At 40.9% G+C, this 25,635-nt stretch overlaps 1 protein-coding gene across 1 annotated transcript; it reads right to left on the bottom strand.

Annotated features, from left to right (window-relative positions):
• Window positions 1-445: 445 nt before the first annotated feature.
• On the bottom strand, window positions 446-20,860 carry CILK1 (ciliogenesis associated kinase 1). The gene is made up of 13 exons (XM_062626189.1): window positions 20,273-20,860; window positions 18,756-18,810; window positions 17,115-17,236; window positions 14,264-14,343; window positions 12,311-12,443; window positions 11,686-11,857; window positions 10,958-11,125; window positions 8,317-8,607; window positions 7,042-7,229; window positions 6,250-6,401; window positions 5,376-5,504; window positions 3,570-3,671; window positions 446-2,972 (listed from the first exon to the last, which is right to left on the bottom strand). The coding sequence occupies exons 1-13, from the start codon at window positions 20,371-20,373 to the stop codon at window positions 2,818-2,820; spliced, it is 1,848 nt and encodes a 615-aa protein (XP_062482173.1). The 5' UTR covers window positions 20,374-20,860; the 3' UTR covers window positions 446-2,817.
• Between the last annotated feature and the right edge of the window lie 4,775 nt (window positions 20,861-25,635).

Below are 25,635 nucleotides of genomic sequence, written 5' to 3'. Positions count from 1 at the left end.
TTTTAGGAACAAAATCTGGATTACAGAGGTGAATGAGCTTACTTGCCATGTTCCTTTACTTCCAGCGGTCATTATTACATGTTACGCAGAAGCCTGACAAAATGCAAACAGCAGAATTCTAAAAACATTTTATATAAAGATGTTGCTAAATACGAAAGCACAAAGTAGTAGGTTACATGTGATAAATCCTCAGATAATGCTACTGCTCCAGACTGCAGTATAATGAAGCCCTACATCTTTTTCATATGTGCACTGCACACTGAGACAGTACAGTAAAACACTCACCATACCCCGCTCAGTCTTGACGCAAAAACTTTCCAGCTTCAGCTGGAATTCGCTGGAGTCCTGAGTAAAGGCTACCAGTGCTGCCATTATACTCAGCTCATTTTCTGTCCCACTAAGACTAGCAGAAGGGATTCTGCATTTCAAGATTATTAGGTTTGGGTTCTTTTTCCTAAATAAAGGCTTTAATTTGGGAAAGGAGGAGATATGCAAGAAAGAGTACTACTACTTCTCTACTTTTTCTGGTCTTTTCACTTGACTGCCCAAAACCTGAATGCTATAGTCAAGGAAAATCACCATATCACCACAGGGCTGATACAGGCTCAGACCTCACAGGCCATGCTCAGATTTACCCTGTGTTACTTTCAGCAGGTGGAGTAGCCTCCCTCCTCAATGGGGAGACCTAGGTGTCTCCAGCTAAGCTCTCAAGTGAGCCAAATTTCTCTTAACATGATCCTCACTCACCGTTAGTTTAGAGTCAGCTCACAATAAAGGAGCTTGTGTTTAGGCTGCATGAATCCAAGCCCGAGCATTCTCACGACTTTTCCATCTCCCACTTCCTGTAGTAGGAATTAAGTGTATGGAACAGACTAGTTACATTGGATCTAGGGATACTTAGGATAGTGTTTCCTTTTGAGAGAGTGATAAAATAAATTAAATGACATCTAGATATAGATACATTTATTTCTGCCAAGAAAAACAACTCTTTCCAGTTCTAACACAAATATACATATTTCCCTTTCCACTTACCAAAAAACACTAGCAGTGTGTGCTTCACAAATTGAAAGGCTGCTCTGTTTCACTGCTATGCATTGGCACCACTGCTTTGGAAGCAGCTAGGTATGGCCTAGAGTTAGCACTTCCATGAACAAGTAACAGAGTAGCTGGACACTCAGCTCCTTCAGAATGGCCGGATGCTGAGAACCGTACCTGCTCTGATCCCTTCAGACTGGATTTAAGTCTCGTCAATATACCATTTGCTCAATCTGTTCATAAGATGAGCTCAGAAAGGTGAGCATTCCTGTACACTGCTGCAGGAAGATCCATTTTTAGAGCACACGTCAGCTTTAGTCCTGTTCCACAACTCAGCTATGGAAGATGCTCTTCCACAGCACTGTTTTATCTTCCTTGTGTGTAAGGAAGTGCTGGAACTGCCAAATGCTGACTGTGATCTAAATGAATCTTTTGCTCATGGCTGGACTCTGGCACTCCTTCCCATTACAGACTTAAAACCAGACTATGGGGCTATTCTCTTTTCTCTATAATCTGATAACTTACTTGCTCTTACAAACTAAGTTAAACTGCTCTTCAAAGGGCTGTATCAGTTTCTATGAAATCAACCACAAATTTAGAACGGTTTTTAGCAGGACCAGGTAAGGTTCCATTTTTTTCAGTACAGCATTGGGCCTGACTTACGGAAGCTGACATATTCTTGACACTGTAAGTGAAGATGTATTGAAGAGAGGAAGAACTGAAGTAAGCTTAAACTGACTCATTTCCTCTGGATTATTTTTCCCAAAAGCTATTTAGAATAATTGTGAACATTAAGTCAGCTGCATAGATACTGTTTGCTTAAACTCTGCTGCTGGTGTATCACTTAATACTTTGTTATTCGGAAACCAGCATTATAGTTGTCAATACCATCCTAAATAGGTCTTCAAATCTTATATTAACAACAACAAAAAAATAGAATCTGATTTTTCTGCTTAGAAATCATTAGAACATTTAAATGAATTTAACAGAGGTAGGTCCACCTTCTATTTCCTGGTGAACAATGCCAAGAAGCAACTCTGAAAGCAGGACAAAAGCGTGCTGTGTCAGAAAACACATCTACAGAAGGGTGTTCACCCTTCACCAAACAAGATTTCTCAAATTTGGTAAAAGCAAAAGAATGGAGCTGGACAGCAGTCCAACAAAACCTTTCAAAGGCAAAAACATATTAAAAAAGAAGACTTCCACTGACGTTTGGCAGTCTCTCAGTGACTGCAAAGGAGTTTAGACTGTTAGTTACTCATTCCTTTGATGTCAGCACAAACCAAATGTGTAGAGGACAACAAGATGTGGCATCAGTAAATTATACAGCCTCATTTAGCACATAAATGACAGGAAATGTCTAATTAATGCCCCTTCCTCAGTACTTCTCTTCCACTGCAATATTGCACCACTTTGCTTTTTTTAATCCACTTTTATAAAAAAGTTGAATCTAATAAAGGAAAAGTGAAATTTTAAAAAAGTTTTTTATAAAAATTTATCATATAAAAATGCCAAAACCCCTAAGCCATATATACAAAATGTATCAGATTTATGAAAATAACTGGACCCAATTATATAACAAAACAATTTTATACAAAAAGTTACAGGTTTGCATTCAACTGAATACAAATAAAAGTAAAAAAAAAACAAACCCTTCAAAATGTCTTGGTCATAGAGAATCTCTTTGTTTTAGTTTCAGAGGTACATAAAACAGTATCAAATTGTCTTGTGATAGCCACCATTTCATGGGAAATGCACTGGTTTAGACAGTATTTCCACAAGTCACCGGTGAGCACCGTACTTTGCAGACCAGTCAATGCGCCCATGGATTGGCTGAGCTGGTGGTGGGAAAGGCATTAACCTTGGTGTGCTTTTAGTAGGTGAATTGAACGATGGCTGTCCAAGATGGGGTCTTACTGACTTCACAGAAGTGTAATCTAAGGGAGAAGAGAAAATACCATGAGATAAAGGTTCAGTTAGTAGCTGTCCACATTGAATAGCAACTGGATGCAGGTCCAGGTCCTTATTTCAGGTTGGACAGAGCCTTGGGCGACATGGTCTAGTGTGAGGTATCCCTGACCATGGCAGGGGGGTTGGAACTAGATGATCGTAAGGTCCTTTCCAACCCCAACCATTCTATGATTCTATGACTCTATGAAAGAAGCCTCCTTTCAAAATACAGTTTGCTGATGTGAAACAATAGTGGATCCAATCCCTAAAGTCTCATCAGACAAGGAGCACTTCCTGATTTCACAAGTGTGAATTCTGTACCAGTCCTCACACCAACCTCTAGGTTCCACTATATGCTGTGGATATGCTGTGGATAAAACCACACACTTCACAAAGTAAATACAAACCAAATCCTTCTCCATATGAAATTCTGCAAAGTTACAAACTGTAGTTGCACTCAAATATTTACAAATGCAGTAAAGCAAAGATATGTAGTTCAGCACTACATACATACATCATACAGTACATACAGCATTACCAGAGTAATGAGCAAGAGACCGAGACAACCTTGTTACTATACTTACTAGAATGTGGTTCCACAGCTGGTGCTAACTGAACCCTCTGTCCAGCAGAGCCTAATTCCTTCTTCAGAAATGCAGGGATATAACCACTTGATCCTATGGACCCTGAAAGAAATGACAAGGAACACTTGAGCCCTACACAATGGATCTCCCATACTATCAACAGATGACAAAGGTATGCACTGATCATGGACTGATGAAAACAAGAACTTCCTTGAAGACACTAGGAATCCACAGAACCTATATATTCAGGAGACTGTCAGCATCAGACTGCATTGAAGATGAATGGAAAATAGGCACAAACTGTACTCATACGAAGGCAATTTCTGATTCTCCCTGACAACTCAGCTTTCTTCAAGGTTTCTTACAGCTGTCAAAACTTAGCATTTCAGTTGGAATTATTTCGTTTAATTTTCAGCAACTGGGTCCAATGAATATACTCACTCTTGATTTTTATACAGTTATTTTGGGGCTGTGGTGCTTGCTACTCAAGGCTTCAGTAAGAGCACAACTTAATAAACTGGGTCATATTTGTGTTCCAGGTTTGTAAAGCCAGCTATAAAACTTACCCCTAAGATGAGAATGAACAGATGTGACTGACCTGTAGGATAAGCCATAGAAAATGGGACAAAAATAGTTACAAATAAAGCAGCCCAGAGACTTAATGAAGATGGACACTAAACAAAGTTAGCCTGTACAGAACAGATCCATTGCACATATGCCTATAATGTACTAGAGCAGTAGAGCAGTGGCAAAGCATATTGTGGGAAATTATGGTATTAAGTAAAAAAGGGGAAAATCTAACAATATCCTATGCAGCTACCAAAGAAGCAAAAACTTATAGAAGAGCCAGGAAGGAGACATGTGCTACGTATATGAAGGTTCTCATGTAGTTTAGCCATTTACAACATCCTCCCATCTTGTATCTTTAAAGAACAATTTTCTGATTAAATTACATCCAAAATGTAAAGTTTTGTTTTTTTTTTTAACCAGAGTTTCTGAAGGCCCAAAACGTTTCTTTGCACCAAGATTCAACACAAACTTTCTCAATCAAACATTTTCATAACAACATATGCAAAACAAGTACTGTACTGCAGAATTGTAACATCACACGAAAACCTGGAGCCAAGAAAGATTTAGAGAGGAAATACCTAGATACAATCTAGGAACATCAACACGTTTAAATATATCTGGCAAAATCTACAAATTAACGACTTCAAATCAAACAATAGGGATGAAATACCTGAAATACCAAATGCCCCAAAAACCTGAAGGAAAATCAGAGTTTCACTTTTTATCCAATTTTTTTTTTTAAAGCTACAATTATTTCACTATTTAAAACAGCACCAATTAAAAGACATGATGATAGATTTTGCTTTATTCATATAGCAAGAGCGGTGTGTAGAGCTAGCTCAATTTAGATCAGCTTCATCCTCTGTGACAGTCATTTACGCACCAGATGGTCTAAAATAATTTGGAAACTTGAAAAATATGACTTACAAAACCTGTTGATGAAAACTGAAGGTAAAATGAAGTATTTCAGATTGAACAGACCTAAGTTGTCCAACCTTCTATGCATGTGGTACTTCAAACCAGACTTTTGGTGATTCATTAGAAAAAATTATCATGTTTCAGTTTAAGGTACTCTCCAAGTCCAGTGGAGAACAGTGGTCATGACTGGTTTTGACAGGAAGAACAGATACAGTAGCAAATACCACTGGAGCTGACAATGTACCAGATCAGCTGTCTGCAATTGCAGAGATGTTACCTATCATCTTCTCTCAGTGTTAATTAAGCACAGCTTCTTACCTGAATTCATCCTGTTAATACTTCCTCCCAGACCAGAAGCTTTCCCAGGCAAACCAGAACCGGGCCAGGGATTAGGTGGAACAGACTCTTTGTGTGAAGCAGAGACTATGCTAGTCCTTGTGCTTATTCCTATTGCAAAAATGCAAAAAATACCAAGCTGAAATCTCTGTTGTTACACAGGCTCACATTCATTCCATCTGATGCACAATCTTACAGCATTGGTCCAGTTCAGTGAACTCAGGCAAAATCATTTTACTCTTAACATGCCTTTGGGTTACTTCCCATCCTCTCATTTGGAATGCTATGACCAGCCATGGCCTGCGAAGATAACAGTTAAGTAGTTCCACTAGCATCAATGGCTGTTTTATGTCAAGGGACAGGATCCTTACAACAAGGCCACAAATATTTTCCAGTCACATAAGGCAAATTTTGCTACATAAATGAAATATATGCTTCATATCAAACACAACATTTTACAGCGTTTAGCCTAACAGTGACAAGATAACCTGAGTGCAAATAATGGTAGACTGCATTTCTCATAGTACTGTACTCCTGTGGTGTATCTACTGAAACCAAAGACTGTGCAAACAGTTTGCAGTAGAGTTCATACGTCACACACTATTTGTACTTACTATACATCCCATACTTAAGCAGGATACCTAACATGCAAGGATGAGCTCACAGTTTATGGTAAAGTAAAACCAGGCTTGTAGTTTGTATCGTGGCCACATACATCAGCAAAGGTCCTGCTCTCATGTTTTCTAAGCAGGAGCCCACCTCCACATGTCAAAAGATAAAGCCTGATGTACCAATGGCTGCTTCATACTGCTGCTGGAATTAGAGGAAGAAAAGGAAATAAGTGTCTTTTACTAACCAGGTAGATACCTAGAATGTCTCAAGTAGTGCTGCTTTGCTGCAGAAACTCGCAGTGTGGGAGTGTCCTGCCGTGAAAAGGTCACGTGGGAAGGTGCACTGCTGCCAGAACCTACAGCATCTGAAGGCTTTAAGTCCAAAATGCTTTCAAGTCTATAAACCAAAATTTGTTACACTTAGTCCAATCCTTACAGTTTATGTTCATCCACAGAAGGCCATATGTTGCCCTTATCTCCACCCCATCTCCATTAATCACTTTTGCATACTGTGCTTGCTACAGCATAAACATACAGACAACAGGGAATATTTTCAGCCTGAAGCCATACGCGTGCCCCTGAAAACCTTATTTGCGCTTCTAGTTCTCTTATATATTGCTTTTAATTTTTTTATAAATTATTCAGTAAGTTTCTCTCTACTGTGTACGATCCATGCAAACTGCAGCTTAGAGTCACCCAAGTTTATATGTGTCGAATATGTCAGAATGGTTCATATGTGAAATAGAAAGCATGCATTCAGAGAATAACTTGGGAAGATTTAAGCTAAGCATCATTTTCAGTGGGGAAAAATGAACAAAGAATTGTATAGAAGACTGCATTGTCCATCAAAAATATGCTGCAATTCAAAGGTCAGTACCCAACAAGTGGCCAAGGCAAAGCCGGAGAGACACAAGCTGTACGTCTTTTACCTGCTTGGATATGTTTCTGGATCCATAGAAAACAACATTATGAAAAAAGAGGTAAAGCCTAAAGAAGTAAGACCAAATAGCACACAGACATAAAAAAATTCAACTTGCCTACAAAGAGTATCATCACTCTGCCTCTTGTTTTTCACATCAATTCTTGTGACAGAAGAACTGAAATCAAGGTCTTCCAAGTCATCCCAGTCTTCAGAATTCTTCACTGTTGTGGCAAGATGTCCCCATCGCCGCCTAGGTTTTGGTTTAAGTTCACCATTTATATTCTCAGTTCCAGCACATGTTTTCTGTCATAAAGATTGAAAAGAAACAAATCCACACACTTACAGCATAAACCAGGTGACAGGAACAAAGAGGATTTTTTTGTCTGTCTCAAAGAGTAACAGTGGCAGTAGAGCTGTAACAACAGAATCCCAGAATTTAATTAAACATGCAAAGAAAACAATCAGTAGCCTGTAGACATTATTACATATCTCCTGCATTTCATCGTGTAATAAAGTATTTTGCACTGACAGAAGGATAAATTTCTTAGGTCTTAATTCCAATTCTACTTATATTTCACTATACACTTCCCAAACAATTAGCTCACACTCAGTTTTTATTTTTTGACTCATCTTATGAGCACTAAACTGCATGCACATTCATGTTTACAGAAGCCTGTTCCTAGACATTTATAAGATGTCTTTTTCTTGCAGGACAGCATACGTACAAATTTGTGTGTCTTCAGCCATTTAAGCTCATCAGTACGTTTCAACCTTGTGCAACTCTGTACATGGTCAGTACAGACCTTAGCTAATACTGATCCCTTAGCAGCAGTATTCACATTGTCTTGCTCTTTTCATCTATCTTACGAATCCAGTCTCCTTGCATAATCAACATAACGGGTAGTTCCTTATGCTGGAAGAAGAATCTGTTGTTTTCCATGGCAAGTATAGAAGCCCAAAGGGATTATTATTCCCACTGACACAAATTAGATGTCTTAAATGGATAAAGGCAGTAATCTCACTCATTTCAATACATTTTATTTAGTTTAATGTTTCTCTTCAGCATCAATCCTATTAATATTCTAGCCACTGTACTTTCTTTTTATTCATATGAAATCACAGTGTCATCCTTTAAGCAGTGCTTTTACAACAAAGGGAAGCATAAAATGGCTTTGAAATGAGAAATTTGCTTGTTTTATAGGAACTAGATTTAGATTGCAACATAGCAACTTTTAGTTTCTAGCAGAAAGTTATAACTCTTCCTTATTCCCATTTCCTGTCCTTTTAGCAAAGTATTAACAACCTTGAAAGAGAACAAGAAAAAGAAACACAATTAAGGAAAAATTGGCAGTATATCAGGAAGTGTATCTTATGCTAGATAGACTTTTACCTGCTGAGGAGGCACAATGGCTGGCAGAAGAACCTGTTTAGACTTGTCCTCCTTCAAGTAGTTACTGTGCTCGGCTCCAGTGCTGTCTTTCTTATGGGGGTACACCAAGTGCTGGGAAGACTGGTTTTGTTGAAAAGGCCTTGATGAAATGCGGGCATGAGGTTTTGGAAGGGGTTGTGCTGGAGGGACAGGCTTAATATGCAGAGACGATTTATTATGCAGTTCCTTTTGTTTCCCCAGTGCCTGAATGCCCAGGGCATGCCCAACCTGGAAGTATGGATATCGAAGTGCCTAAAACATAACGAACATGTTAGGATGCAACTTAGGAAACCAAAGTTTTTAAGTTATCCTAGCTCTATGTGATGGTACAAACGTAATTTGTTTTTTTTCTGGGGTAGGAAACAGCAGAAGACTCATCTCTCAACACTAGATTCTAGTAAGCACAATCCACTTCAGAATAATGCTGTAATAGTAGAAAAGTTTCAACAGGTAACAAGTTATCTTGTTATTATCAGATAGCAAGTGATCCTCCATGGACTTGCACAAAAGGAAAAGGTTCTGTAGAAGTAAAATACTTAACCAGATATACAGCATCTAGAGGCATGCTTCATTATGTGCTCTCTTGTGTGCGTGCATGTGCATGTGGAAACACATGTGCACCTGTCATCACAGATTCAGCCACCAAGACCTGAATGACTCCAGAACATCCCATCTCTTCTATTCTCCAGTTCCAAGACTGAATCAAATGAAAGAAATACAACACTTCTGAAAATTAGCCTTTTCCTTTTCTTGGAAGATGAGTTGGTAAAATATCTTTATCCTGCCTTACAAGTAATTAAAGAATTGTCAGTGAAGACAATTCATCTCTGTCCATCTTGCTGCTTTAAGGTATCATCTTCCCTTCCCAATGATCCCTCATTCAAACAGATTCTCAGATTCCTCACCACATTTGTAACTTACTGTAAAATACTTGTTAATGGCTTTTAATACCAAGTTACAGTCAGTAATTTTTGGTTTTTAGTACCTTTGAGAGTTCTTAATCTATTTTACTTTTTAACTGTTTTAATTAGCTTGAAAGGTTTTTTTATTACAATTTGTACTGAAGGTCTGATATAATCACAAATGTTCGGCTATGGTCCTACTGAAGTCAAGTCAGATTTGAATGCAGAATCACAACTGTTTTTCAACTGCTTATTTCATTAGTTGGGCACTACCACTACAGTACTGACACATGAAATCAGTGGCTACTGTCAATAACATCAACTGGACTATGTGCAATACTGACCACCTGGGCTATGCTTATGTGCAGGATGTCAGGACATACTTACAGTGAAGTTGAGCTGAGACTGCCCTGCAAGCTGCCTTGCATAAGCTAGCTTTATCCAGGCAACACTGGGCTGGATGAACAGGCAGAGAGGTGAACTGAAAACTGGCTGAATGGCTAGGCCCAGAGGGTGGTGATCCATGGAACAAAGCCTGCCTGGAAGCCAGTAGGCATTAGTGTACCCCAGAGGTCAATACTGGGGCACATACTGTTCAACATGTCCTTAATGATGTTGATGGTGCTGCAGAGTGCACCCTCAGCAAGTTTGCTGATGAGACAAAACTGGAAGGGGTGTTGATATACTGCAGGGTTGTGCTGCCATCCAGAGAAACCAAGACAGGCTGGAGAAATGAGCTGACAGGAACTCATCAAGTTCAACAAGGGCAAATACTAAACCCTGCATCTGGGAAGGAACAACTCCATGCACCAGTACATGCTAGGGTCAACCACCTGGAAAGCAGCTTTCCAGAAAAGGACCTGGCAGACACCAAGTTGATCATGACCTGCCAATATACCTTTGATGCCAAGAAGGCTAACAGTATCCTGGGCTGCATGAGCATGAGTGTTGCCAGCAGGTCAACGGCAGTGATCTTTCTCCCCTGCTCAGCACTGGTGAGATCACACCTGGACAGCTGTGTCCAGTTTTGGTCTTCCCAGCAGAGAGAAAGATGGACATAATGGAGAAAGTCCATCAAAGGGACACAAAGTTGAATAAGGGGCTGGAGTATCTCACATGTGAGGAAACAGCAAGACAGCTGCAAAGGAGATGGGAGAGAGGCTCTTTTCAGTGGTGCCTATTGACAGGTCCAGAGGCAATGGGCACCAACTGAAACACAGGAAGTTCCCTATGAAAGTCAGGAGAAACTTTTTCACTGTGAGGGTGACTGAGCACTGCTGCATGTTGCCTAGGGCAGGGGTGCTGGACCAGACAAACTCCAGAAGCGCCTTCCAACCTCAACCATTCAGTGAATCTATGGCCCACATCAGTAGCAATGAAAAACATCCTTCTGCCATACATCCCACCTTTACTCTGCTGCTACTCATAGTGACTAGATTATACTTAATTCAGGTGTACTTATACACACTACAGTAACACCTCTGACCACTAAGCACACACCCCAGGCAGTTTAGGTTGCATGCAAAAGACTGATTATTCTCCGTTAATTACTCCCCTTTGTCCTGCAAATTGTTTTTGGCTTCTGCTCTTCTCTCTTCTAAAAACCCCTGAGCAACTGTTAAATGAAGGACTATAAAAGGTGCCTTGAGGTGAAAGGAAGCATCATATGCAGATGTGAGAAAAATAAACCAAAACCAAACCTGACTAGCTGTTGGCCGCTTTTTGGGGTCCCACTGCAGCATGTCTCTCATGAGCTGCACTGCTTCACTGCTAGCATTAGGTATGAGGGTTTTCAGGTTGTTAGGTACACACTGAGGCCAGCGAAAATTCATGGAAGCTGAGAGTTGGTAGCCTTCAAGCCAGTCGTTCTGGAAGAATGAGATTTCCAATCACAAGAAAAGTTCCACTTTAAAATACCATAGTGCTAAGTACACTAGCATATATTCTCTTATCAGTAATAGATTGTGTCAAGCTTGTTCTAAACTGTATTAAAGATTTCACTAGAACTTTTCACCTCAAACCTCTGGTGAGAAGTAAGCCTTCTTTCACATCTGACAAAGTCAAAGGCACAAATGGAATCAGGAGATAGGAGTCTTGCCATGATTCCAATATCTAGCCTCTTAAACCATAGGTTTATATGCAACAGTATGCAAGAAAATAATAAATTTCCACCTAATGAAAACACAGGCTAAGGACTCTGTTCACTGTTCAGGGGTCTACTTCTCTAAATGTCAGGTTTTATAGCACACTTGCATAATTCTTACTTCACAGAAAGTAAGCTTGAATTTAGTTTACTATGTCTGAGATCAATCCTATATAATGGCAGTAAGAGCAAAACCAGATTATTTTTACGCTTACTGCTATTATGCCATTCTATACTGCAGAACACCTCTACTACTACTGCAGTGTGGAATGTCACTTTAGTTACCTTCTTTGGTGTTCCCAACACTTGACAAATTTTGAATATAGTATCAATTTCACTGGCACCTGGGAAGAGAGGCCTCAGTGTGTAAACTTCTGCCATTATACAACCAACAGCCCAAATATCTATTGGAGAACTATAGCTGGTGGACCTGAGAAGGACTTCAGGAGCCCTGTACCTGTAACAGAAGAAAAACAAATCTGAACAATCAACACAATTCAGATACATGACACATGAAACCATTCAGCTCTTCATTCTTCACTGTTAAGAGCAAACATCCCTTAAAACGTTCCTATCCTCTCCTATCCCATATATAAGACTTCAATTTTTCCCTTAGAATGAAGAATTAAAACCTACATAGGGTCTTGTAAGCTCTCTCATGACTTCTTGACATGCAGCAATACCAGCATGCCCCACCTGCCTATCAGGCTCTCTATTCGTTCCTGTGCTGTTCCCATCTGTAAACTATCTCCTGCTAACTGCTGCATTTTAAATAATGCCAAGCTTAAATAAAAGTTTCATAAAGAGGAGGCATCAAAAGTGGTGTCATATCCATCAGAAACTTCATACTTTACTTCTTTAAAGGCTTGATTCTAAGTTTCACACTATGTAGGCGAATACCAGCACTTACCATCTTGTGGATACATAATCGGTGTAAGGAGGTCTGGATCGGATTTCTCGGGCTAAGCCAAAGTCTGCTATTTTCACAAGTTCTGGTCCCATGCAAAGGAGGTTTTCAGGCTTCAAGTCTCTGTGAAAGAACCCTAAAATTCAAATGAAATATTGATGTCCACAGCAATGCCACCCCAGCTGTATATGACCCCCTTTTCAGAGACCTTCCAACATGCTTAGTACATGCTAAGCTTTTTTGACAGCCTTGAATATGCTCCCACACAGAAGAGAATAAACCTTCACATTGGATGTATCCACATTTTCCAGTGTAACTGTATTAACTTTTGTTTGCTAGATTAATACATGACAGCATTGAAGACACAGTGCCAAACAACCAGCAGATTATGTCCTTCCTAGCGATATTAAGTACATACTCTGGTGCCTGCTTGAGCTACTACCTCTTTATGGAAAGTACCAGACAGAGCAGTCAAAGTTATTTTTAGCATTTAGTACAGTCACTTCTGTATTTTTCTGTGCAGACATGAAATGGACTGGCAGAATGCTTCTGAGGCAATCTATTTCACTGCAAACTTGCAAAAAGAGCAATCAATTGTGCATTCAAATATGAAAAGATGTTTGAAGTTTGTTAGTCTGGATAAAGAACATAAAAAGTTTACTTGACAAACACTTTTATGCCATACATGAGCAGAACAGAGAAATAGAGAGAGGGAAAAAAGTTCACACGATTCTTCCAAAACTGTTGCAGAGAGAATCCTGGGACACCCAGTCTTACACTGTGGGCCACAAGACCACCAAGACCATCCTGTCAGGCTTGTCATGAATTTCCAGATTCTTGTAACTACAGATGCACAAGATGTTTGCAGAAATGACAGTCTACTGTGTAGAAGGTCAGTGAACAAGACAGTTTGTTTTGACACAAAGCTGTTCATTCTTTAAATCTGTATGAAGTCAAATGGCAGTAAAAGGTATTCTAAAAGACTGTGATCCATTTGAAAATTTATTAGAAAATGTGACTTAGATTTTTACAAATACATTGTGTTACTTCTCTGTCTTAAAATATTTTGCATCTCCCTGGAACAGACTGGAATTTCCAGTTGGGTTTCAGAAGAATCCCCAGTCCAAGCTCCATTAGAACAGAGAATAAAACCATTAGCTTGAAAATGTTTTCCAAAGCCCAGTTAAGTATCTTCCTCAAGTGAACTGAAATGCTGGTGCTACAAGCCTTTCACCTCCAGGCCTTTGGCTACTGATTTTAGCTGTCTTCTAATAACCCCATGAGCTGACAAACAGTGTACACTGTATTTAGCAGGCATAATTGCAGATGGCAGGAAAACATGATGAGGAAGTTATCATTAAAATCAATGTTTCTTTTTTTAATTAGTTAAGTGGGTCTTGTAACTATTGGCTGGTATATAGCAGCTTCGGCTTTTAGCATTATTGTACAAATGAGCTGGAAGGCCATGCAATGAAAGCTCTTAGTCACTCAGACTTTATTACTTCAAGTGTACCTTATGGAGAATGTGCGTTTTATTCAGGTATCTCTGTGTATCTTGAGAAAAGAGTAATTTTTAGTTTGTACTCAATCTCAGGGGACCTCTAAATCTTTCAGGAAATGTGCCCATTAACATCAGAGTTTTAGAAAATGTAGAGCTGTCAGTTTGACAAAGTAGAAACCTACAGAAAAGGAGCTGAGCAAAACTCCTAACTAAAATATCAGGCAACTATAAAATATGGATATTGTCAGTAATCTGAATCTGTCATATCATGTATCATTCATTTGATCACTCTCTTCATAAGAACAGAATATTTAGGGTTGGAAAGGACCTTAAGATCACCTAGTTCCAACCCCCCTGCCACGGTTAGTGATACAATTGTTAGTGTACACATTAAAAACTCATACAGACACTATCTTGCTCTAATTCAAAATTTTTACAGCTAAAACATAACCTACCATGCTTATGGATAAATGCAAGTCCTTGCAGGATCTGATACATAATATTCCTAACTGTAGACTCAGGAAACAGTTTGTTTCTGTAGAATAAGAGAAAAGAAAAAGGTACTAATTATTAATTATTATTATTGATCTTATGCTACCTAATGAACTAAAGATAAAAGGGAACAATTAGAGTAAAACTGATAAATGTATTTTAAGCACTCTCTGCACTTGTTTTACACAGTATCTGCTGAACTACATTATATTAAAACTATGTGACACCATGTCAAGTCTACGCAGTGAATTAAAAAAGGGGAGAAAAATGAAAAAAGAAAAAAGGAAAATTGGCCAAACTGAACAAAACTTAACACAGAATCATAGAAAAAGATGGTTTGGGTCATAAGGGGCCTTAAAGATCATCTAGTTCCAAACCCCCTGCCATGGGCAGGGACACCTTCTACTAGACCAGGTTGCTCAAAGTTCCATTCAACCTGGACTTGAACACTGCCAGGGATGGAACAGCCACAGCATCTCTGGGCAGCCTGTTCCAGTGCCTCACCACACTCACAGTAAAGAATTTCTTCCTAATAGCTAATCTAAATGTCCCCTCTGTCAGTTTAAAGCTGAACTCACAGTAAAGAATTTCTTCCTAACAGCTAATCTAAATGTCCCCTCTGTCAGTTTAAAGCTATTCCCCCTTGTCCTGTCTCTACATGTCCTTGTAAGAAGTCCTTCTCCTGATTTCCTGTGGGCTCCCCTTAGGTACTTGAAGGCTGCTATATGGTATCCCCTGAACCTTTTCTTCTCCAGGCTGAACAAGCCCATCTCTCTCAGCCTGTCTCCACAGCAGAAGTGCTCCAGCCTTCTGAGCATCTTTGTGGCCTCCTCTGGACTCACTCCAACACGTCCATGCACTTCTCGTGTTGGGGGCCCCCGAGCTGAACTCAGTACTCCAGGTGCGGTCTCATAAGAGTGGAGTAGAGGGGTAGAATCACCTCACTCAACCTGCAGGTCATGCTCCTTTTGAAGCAACCCAGCGTATCGTTGGTTTTCTGGGCTGTAAGCGCACACTGCTCACTTGTGTTGAGCTTCTTGTTAACCAACACCCTCAAATCTTTTTATTCAGGGCTGCTCTCAATCCATTCTCTACAAAGCCTGTATCGGTGCTTGTATTTTGCTTCATGACAAGTACAGGTCATGAGGTATGCTCCTCCAGACAGCAAGTGTTCATGTTAATTTAGTCCCTTCCATGCAGTTTCTTCTAGCCTCTCTTCTGGAGCATATACAAGCCATACTTTTGACTTTCCCTTGTTATTATCTAACAGCTGATGCACTACTTCTTATCTTCTGTTATCTGAAAAAAAAGTCTCATCTTCTACCATTGAAAACAGGAGGCTCTTCTCACAATATTCAGGCGAGATCAGCCATGGCATGCAGTTTAATGATAGCCACTCTTACCAAGAGAGGACTCTGATCAAACATCTCTACATCAGTTGTCTCTGCACAGGCCAAAACACAGTAGAGATGGCTTACGGTGGAAACCAGTGTGAATTTTATTCAAAAAAGCCCATGAGTGAATGAAGAAGATGACCAGGGCCGTATTCAATTTTCTGAGCTTGAGTCTTCTCAAAAAAACTCTGACCATCACATATTTCAGAAGTGAGATCATCTATCAGAGTCAGCCTTTTATATTTGCTTGCTTATTTTCTTATTTAAAGCAGAAAGAGAGTCATATTTCCTCTAAAGTCCCTTCCAGCAAGACTGGCAATTTTAACTAAGACTTAAGCAAATAAATTACAATCTTAAAGGTTTCAGTTATACACTGTCTAACCAGTCCAAGGCCTAGCTAAACCATAGAGAGCATGATGTGTAGCATGCTTTTACAGGCATCTGCCCTTTTTGTTTTCCTAAGGATGTAGGATATATCAAGCATTTCTAAGAAATTTAACAATAATTAGTTTGTATGTTATGCACTTGAATCATTTCATATAATTCAAAATCAACATCCATATATGTGTGCCAAATTTAGTTATTCTATACCTGTGCATGCCTAGTAAGTATTTTTATGCTTAGAAACATATTTTATGTAGTATTTACAGAGATACGTTTTAACAATAACTTTACTTTGTTAAATCAAGTAAAACTACTGTCATCTCCCAAGCTGCTTCTATGGTCCTCAGAGAGAAAACAGCATCTTCAGAGGACAATTCAAAGCATGGAGCTATTTTGTCCCTAAATATCCTCTGGAGGATGCTATCACGGCCCGGAGGCTAAAATTAAGATTTTATTAATGCTCCAGCAAATATCAAAAGCATAGATTTTACTGACAATGCTGACAAATAAACCAGGCAGTCTTTGGACATATCAGTTCAAACTGCAAGGAAAAAACTTCTGGATCCTAAAAGCTATCCAGAATTTGGTCTCTCATGACTGCTGTTTCAACCACTTTTTATTTATTCATTTATTCAAGGAAGCCATAATAGAAGAGATGGTGATACCATTATCTAATAGAAGAAGTATTAATGGTTGGAGCACTTATCTATCAGAAGTTCTAGGTTCAATGCCTCCTCAGGAGGAGGGCTGTTAGAAGTCCACAGTTCCAACTCTCAAAACAGTGTCTACTCTAGACACTTTTGACACTACTTATCTGCCAGGCTAATCTGGGAAAAGACACTGGAAACTGTCACTAAACTGTTTGGGATACACCCAAAGGTGACAGCCACAGCTCCTACAGCAGCACACAGCTTTAAGCCACAGTGATCTAAGCCTAAACAAATGATCCAAAGCCCTCTGAAAAGTAACAGAGGTGTTAAAAGCACATTCTGCAAATAACTCATTTTTATCAGGAATAGGTGATGATGTTACATACCTTTCTTTCATTAACTGATAAAGATTTTCCTTCATGTATTCAAACACAAAATACAGATGATCGTTTTCCCTGATAACTTCTTTCAGCTTTACTACATTGGCATGGTTTAATTTCTTCAGAGACTAGAAAAAGAAAATATAAACAGGAATTTAGAAGGGTCTTACTCTAATAAAAATAAAAAACATTTTTCACTGATGCAGAAAACTTGATGTCAAAAACTCTACAATATTTTAAATAATGAGACAGCTCTGAGAAGAAAGACCAAATCTCCAAGTATTAGTAGGTACATATAAAGTATCAATTTAACATGCTGGTCATTCAAAAACCAGCAATATGGCATCATAGTAGGCACCAAAACAATTGCATTTTCTCTGTAAGTAGCTTCCTACTGGCAGAATTCACACTCTTCTTGTACTTGCACTGGCAACAGGTTACAGTCCACACTAAATACAGCCCTGGAAATTCTTCCTTGGTATTGTGGATTAACCCTGGTGAGCAGCTGAGCTCACTCATCCCCTGCCATGTGACAGGAGTATCAGAAGGGCAGAAAGTGAGAAAATTAGTGGGTGGAGATGAACACAGTTTAACAGGTCAAGCAAAAGCCCTGCACATAAGCAAAGCAAAACAATGAATTCATTCACTGCTTCCCACTGGCAGGCAAGTGTTCAGTTATCTCCAGGAAAGCAGCGCTCCATCAGGCGTAACAGTTACTTGGGAATACAAATGTCATTATTACAAAGGTTCCTCCCTTCTTCACCCTTTTCTCCAGCTTTTATTGCTGAGTGTAACAGTGTATGGGGCTTCCCTTTGGTCAGCTGGTGTCAGCCATCCTGGCTGTGTCCCTTCCCAGCCTCTTGCCCACCCCCAGTGTACTCGCTGGAGGGGAAGCAGGAAAAACAGAGGCAGCTTGACGTTATTTGCTCAGCAATAACTAAAACATCCCTACGTTATCAACACTGTTTTGATCACAAATCCAAAACACAGACCCATACAAGCTGCTGTGAACAAAATTAACTCTATCCCAGGAAAAAACAGCACACCTGTGTGTGTCTTCCTTCTCCCTACTGTTTAGATTTTCAGTGTATTCTACATTCACTCTTGCTGTAGCAGCACCGTAACAGTGTGTGGTGCTGCAGGAAAAGAAGTCACCTATGTTTTCTGCATGTTTACAACAGTGATAGCAAGGACTAGAAATTAAAGGAGGTCTTTAGAACAACCCCTAAAGCTTTGCTGGTGTCAGAATTTCATGCTAAATGCCTTCCCCTGAACCAGCTATCCAAAACAACTGCATGTACAAAGGTTATCGCTGTGCAAAGGGCACGTGTTCTCAAGCTCTGAAAATGAAACACCAATTAACTCCAGGTTTTGTGACATGAAAGCCTGCTCACTCACACACCACTCACTGTAAGGAGGAAGCAGCTTTCTACAACCAAATGATTTTTTGGTAAGAATTGTAATAAGAATTTTTGTACAGCTACAGACACCCTGTTCAAATGAATAGGAAACAGAACCATATTGCCATATGCTACAGCTCATGCTGGGGGGAGTTCTTGATAAAAGGAGTGGAAAGAATTTTATGTCACCCCAAAACTTGACATCTAATAATTTAATTTAAAGTTAACCACTGAATGAAACAAGTACCTTAACCTCTCGAAGGTTCATGCATTCCTCCCAGGAATAAAACTTTCTCTTCATTCTACAACAGTAGAGGGAAAAAAAAACACAATTAATACATGGTTAACATCATCTGGCCTCGGACCCATAAGTGTCATTACTCTCTCCTTTGTAAAAAAAACTTCACCTCTGGACAACATACACTCTAATAGAATTCAAAAGCATTACTATTACACAGGATTGCCTTTTTTCATGTATGTATTTTGATACAAAAATTTAAGAGTCTTTAACAAGTCAAGGCATGCTATTTTTCTTTCCAGCATACAGTGAGGTGGAGTAGAGTCTAACTGTAAAAAGACTAAGAGTTATGGCAGATATGAACAACTCAAACTGTTTTGAAACAAATCTAATGAAGAGCAAATTAAATCATTTCACTGGGTCTCTAATTTTTACATATTCTTCTTGCTTTTCTTCTCTGTATTTTTATTTTTTGGTAATTTCAATTCCTTGTTTCTGTTATGTGTTTCCTCCTAAGCCAGAATGTAACTGTGAACATAGCATCTGTGTGTAACATACAGTCCTATTTGTTGATATGCATTTTGATTATGGCTCAGTGTTGTGGTTTAACAGGCAGTAAAATCTGTGGGTTAAGAACAGTTTAATAATTGGAATAAACTAAAATATAATAACAATAAAAAGTGGTTTTGCAGTTCCTGTCTTGTGCATTCAGCTATCACATCATTTCTGTTCCTAATGGATTGGCATTAATGTGTATGCTATGAGGGTACCATTTTCTGTTTTGTTCTGAAACATCTGAATTTCTACCATGTTGCAAAACAAAAATCAAAGACGCCTTTGGCAAGATTTGATATAGGAAAAATACCCTCAGCACAGAAGGTTCAGAAAGTTGCTGAAGCCAGCTATTGACTGTTCATACAAAACAGCATTGTACTGAAAGCTCTTTCGATGAGCATGTCCCTGGGTCATGGTCGGTACTCCAGGAAGGTGCCTGCAATGTTTTACAGCTGCCTCTTACCACAACCACGACAAATAAGCCATTTACAAACTGAGGTCACTGCTGAAGCACCGCAGAAAATGAAGTGAACTTCTCAAGGAATTTTAAGAAAATCTTAAGCTGAAAAGACCAATACATCTTATTATGCATATAAAGATAAACACAATGGACAATGAGATCCATTGTGTTAATTATCACTGCAGTATTAACACTACACTGGAAACTGAATGTATGTCCCACATAAGCAGCAGGAAAGGGGCTCCAGATTCCAAAGCAGCATTGCAGACTACTAGTACATGTCTGACATAGTAACAGAGAACTGTTACAATAAGCCTATTATCTTACCCTATTCTGCTGGGACTTTGGCAGGAGGCAAGGAACTTAGGTATTGCACACTACCCAAATACAACTCCAAAAACAAATGTTGCATGGAATATGAAGTGCTCAAACCAGCACAAGCAAGTGATGTGGACGACAGAATGGAAAAGCCTGGATCGTCCACTATTAAGTAACAAACAAAATTACTTACTTTTTAATAGCTATTAGCTCTCCAGATTCAATGCTTCTCCCTAGGAGAACAGAGCCGTAGGTCCCATCACCAAGCTGTCTGATAGTAGTGTACCTATTCATGATGAGGATACTTTAGCTGCAAGCACATTTCAGTCCTTAGTGTTTCTTGTATTTCTCCTTCGAGTGCAACCAGTTCTTTCTGTGGCAGCATAAATACAGAGCACTCAGGACAGTGTGAACAGTTGCAGGAATCATGTTTTCAAGACTTAGCCTTTGGTCTGAAAGCACAGAACATAATCCGTTTGATTTCTGTACCCTTCTGAGATTGCTTGTTTGCAGACTCCACTCCCCAAGAAATATTCCTCATAAGCTAGACAAACACTTGGTCTCTCATCAGAAAGGGCCAGCTGGTATCTGGCTGTAATTGGGTATGTTCCGCAAATCCACTCTTACAGCATAGTTACAGGTACTTTACAGCAAGCTTGCAGGCAGCCCTAATGAGAGAAACTATTACTAAAAGCAGAGGATAAACTCTCAAAGCTTGGAGAAAACAGTCTGCTATCAGAAAAATTAAGTATTACATAAGATAGGAAAGAACCTGTTCTATCCAAATTATCAGGTAAGATAACATCTCACAAGTCGTACTGTAACTAAGCCAATTTCCTGATTTTTTGTAAGGTCCCATGCTATAGATACAGCCACATGTATTCCCTTAAAGTCTTCAGAGGAAGAATATTAATGTCAGATAAAACCACATGTGACTCACTACAGCAGCCCTAAGTGTGAATCAGTCTCTAGTAGTGGCTACATCACATCAAGCTGACCTTCTGTCCTAACAATGTTTGAACAAGAGAATGCTAGATAATAAAGCAAAGAAGTTCTTATTCCCTCATTTAATCTACTTGCTAGTATTTCCTACATTTTAGTTTCAAACAAATGTGATCTATTCTATGTAAACTAACACAGTATCCCAAACTAAACGTTATTAGTGTTCCAAACATGTTTAATATGCCAAACTAAACATTCGGAATAAAACAGAATTCCCCTGCAGTGAGGCTTTGGTCCCTGCAGTCTCTTTTTCTCCAACTCTAAGAGGACAGCAATACTCATGGCTGGTGATTTCTGCCTACTGTAACCTGCATTTAAACTGCATTTCCACAATTTATTTTTGCTTTGGTAGCAGCCTTAAATCTTTTCTCCATCTTGCCTTATTTCACAAAGCCAATTTATGAGTTTAAAAGTAATGGGATTATGTTGCTTGAACTCTGAACTGACATCAATGCAGAGCCACAATCCGGTGGATGCTGTTAAGATCCTTTGTTTTCAGTCTTCTAAGCCTATTAACCCCACTGATACAAAACAAACAAAAATTAGGAAATATATGTTAAAACCCCTTTTGACAATTTTACACGTTGTGTATGAAAAAGAAACAGCATGTCTCTAACACTACCCTAGACACCGAGCAGTGTCTCGGGCAGAAGGAATTGCCCTCCAGCAGTACCCATTTCTCTCCACACATGACTAGAGAACTACAACCTAGAATCTTAAATTTGAGACCTAACCTCACATTTTGTGCTACCTGCCAAGGAACACCAAGCCTGACCATCAGAGTAGCACTCTGGAGCACCGGTTTCTTTCTGGCTGGTTTTCAGCCTGTGCACCTACTTAGCATAAAGCTACACTTAGGCCTGGTGCTGCCTTCGGGTTAAAAAGCTTTGGTTACTCCAGCTGGTCAATGACCCGATGGCAACTCAACGCCTTGGCTCCCAGGCCTTTATTCAGATCCCTGGTGAAAATTTCAGACAAAGCCTTACATGGTCTAGTCTGAAAATGTAGTATTTACTTGTAGCTAAACAAATGATTTTATACAGTGACTTCGGACTGAAACAGATGAAATTTGTGGATTATTCAGCACATACTCCCCTAATGACAGAGTTCTGAAATTGTAACCATAACCAATGCTACATCTCACAATTCATGGACCATTAAGCTGTCCCTGGCTTACCATTAACATATCCCTTTGTAGGGGACTGTGAAGCGGATGAGCATCTGTGCCTCATGTTTGATAACCACAGCAAACCAAAAGATGCATAACACTGCCAGCACATGACATCACTAGTAATAATCACCAATGGTTACCCTGGATAGACCGTCTGTCTGATGTGGCAATGAACTGGTGATCATAACTGCCTGTTCCTTACTAGGGATATTAACTTTAGCCTTCCTCCTTTCTACACCCACCAATTTTTACAAAACTTGTAAAAAACTGTCTTTGTGATTCCAGCTCTGCTGTCAAACATGACCAAAGCAGATAAAATGAACTGAAATATTTTGGGGCATAAAAAGGAAGCAAAGAACCTAAAGAGGAAACAACAATCAGAAAATACAGATTTCAGCAAGGAATGCATGCTAAAAAACATGCGCATTCCAGAATGCACATAAGTTAACATGGCTCCTGTAGAAGCACAAATCCACTTGTATGAAAATACATTGAGCAAAGCCTAAAGTCTTCTTTGGATAATTAAATCGGTGCTATTTCTTGTTGAGCTTAATAGTTAAGCTGTTTTAAAATATTTACTTTACTCTTTAAGATGTTCTGTTCTTATCACCTTCTGCTATCACCTTCAACTACGGCAATAAACTAAACCTTAGCCCACAGACTGTTCCACCTAAGTACAGTCCCACTGAAAAAAATTCATGTGTCTCTGTTTGCAGAGCTACAATGTAAATAATCTAGTCTAGGTTCTAGCCTGGAACTACAGTTTAGGCAAATTCGTATCATTAGAGGATGTAAACACAGGACCATCGCGGAGTAAAAGAGTATGCTGATACTTAATGGAAAACATATTCTAAACATCGTGCTCACACTCCACCTCACCTATCAACATTCTGTTCCACACGTATCGACAAGCAAAGATACTCTAAAAGCACGCCTAATTTATCAAGACTACTTTCTGACTCTAACTCAAATTATTTCGCTGATGTACGCCTTATTTGTTCCTGTTTGGAGGGCTGCAGCGCTGAGAACCGAAAGCGAAACTGTCTCACTGTGCCAAAACTGAGAAACGCGAACAGTAAACAATCAGCAAGTGCCTTTTAAAGCCTGTTCTGTGCTTTTGCAACAACCTGAAGGTGTTACTAGCATAGTGCACGGAGACAGGCGTGGTTTAACGCCCGGGTTCCAATCGATGTTGTCCCGGCAGCCGCTGTTGACGTTTGTCAGTGAAGGCTTTGGGGGTACCCCAGGACCTGAAATCCAAGGAGGACCCCAGCCATTTGTGAGATGGCGGGAGATGAACCACAGGCCCCTACGCTTGTCCGACACAACGCGGCTCCGCCCCGGCCTCCGCGCTGAGGCGGGGATCATTTCCACCCTCGGCCCCGATAACACCGCTCCCTTACTAACACATCGCTCACCCCTCTCCCGGTCGCGTCCCCGGCGGGGCGCGGGTTCCCCAGCCGCGCCCAGCGCTACTCACGGTGGCCTGGCTTCCTTCCTACCTCCCCTCGTCCAGCCAAGCCCCGGCCCGAGGAAGCCGCGCGAGAGGCCCCTAATGGTGGTGCTGCGGCCGCAGCGGCCGCCAGAGCGGCCCTCCGGCACAGCCTGCGCCCTCCCGGCCCAGCAGCGGCCCACGGCGGCCGCGGGCCTCGCTTAGGGTGCCGCCAGCCGCGGAGCCCATGGTGCGGCCCGCCGCGCCCCCCGCCCCGGCCCTCCCCGCCCGGCAGCGGCGGCGGGGTTCCGCGCGGGGGTATAACGCTCCACGACAGCAGCGTCTGCCGGCCCCTCGCAGGAGGGGGGTTTAGGGGTGTCCCAAAAGCAGGCAGCTGTCGGTGGAACAGGGGAAAGGCAGCGGAGCGGCACCACACCACCGCGGCCAGGGAGGAGACTGCGGCTGAGCCGGGCTTTAACGTAATTAGAAAATAAAAACATACCCCGATGAAAAAAGAGGCTTATAAAAAGTGGAAGCAAGGACAGGCGGCCTGGGAAGAGTACAGGGATGTTGTCCGGGAAGCTAGGGACCAGGTTAGGAAAGCTAAGGCCCAGTTAGAATTAAACTTGGCTAGGGATGTTAGGGATAACAGGAAGGGATTCTACAGGTACGTAGCAAATAAAAAACAGATCAGGGAAAACACAGGCCCCCTCAAGAAGCTCTCAGGAGAACTGGCTACCCTGGATTTGGAGAAGGCTGAGGTTCTGAATGACTTCTTTCCCTCGGTCTTCACTGGCAAAGGCTCTGGCCAAACCACCCAAGTCTTGGAAGGCAGATACAGGGACTGTGAGAATGAAGACCTTGGGACCACTGTAGGAGAGGATCTGGTTCGAGACCATCTTAAAAATCTGAACATGCACAAGTCCATGGGACCTGATGAGATCCATCCACGGGTCCTGAAGGAGCTGGCGAATGAAGTTGCTAAGCCACTGGCCATCGTATTTGAGAAATCATGGCAGTCAGGTGAAGTTCCTGATGACTGGAAAAAGGGAAATACAAGCTATTTTCAAGAAGGGGAAAACGGATGACCCAGGGAATTACAGACCAGTCAGTCTCACCTCTGTGCCTGGCAAAATCTTGGAGCAGATTCTCCTGGAAGGCATGCTAAGGCACATGAAAATCAACAAGGTGCTTGGTGACAGCCAGCATGTCTTCACTAAGGGGAAATCCTGCCTGACCAATTTGGTGGCCTTCTATGATGGGGCTACAGAACTGATGGACAGGGGTAGAGCAGCTGATGTCATCTACCTGGACTTGTGCAAAGCGTTCGACACTGTCCCACACAACATCCTTGTCTCTAAATTGGAGAGACATAAATTTGATGGATGGACCACTCGGTGGATAAAGAACTGGCTGGATGGCCACACAGAAAGAGTTGTGGTCAATGGCTCAATGTCCAGCTGGAGATCAGTAACGAGTGGTGTCCCTCAGGGATCGCTGTTGGGACCAGTCTTGTTTAACATCTTTGTTGCTGACATGGACAGTGGTATTGAGTGCGCCCTCAGCAAGTTTGCTGATGACACCAAGCTGTGTGGTTCGGTTGATACGCTGGAGGAAAGGAATGCCATCCAGAGGGACCTTGACACGCTTGTGAGGTGGGCTGATACCAACCTCATGAAGTTTAACCGTGAGAAGTGCAAGGTCCTACACCTGGGTTGGAGCAATCCCAGGCACAGCTACAGGTTGGGCAAAGAGATTCAGAGCAGCCCTGCAGAGAAGGACTTGGGGGTGTTGGTTGATGAGAAAATGAACATGAGCCGGCTTCAGTGTGCGCTCGCAGCCCAGAAAGCCAACCGTATTCTGGGGTGCATCAAAAGGAGCGTGACCAGCAGGTCGAAGGAGGTGATCCTGCCCCTCTACTCTGCTCTTGTGAGACCTCACTTGAGTATTG

This window comes from Pezoporus occidentalis, unplaced genomic scaffold, assembly GCF_034315485.1.
Source record: "Pezoporus occidentalis ecotype Australia unplaced genomic scaffold, CSIRO_AGI_Poc_V1 ctg29, whole genome shotgun sequence".
NCBI lineage: Eukaryota > Metazoa > Chordata > Aves > Psittaciformes > Psittacidae > Pezoporus > Pezoporus occidentalis.
This window is presented reverse-complemented; position numbering and strand designations above follow the sequence as displayed.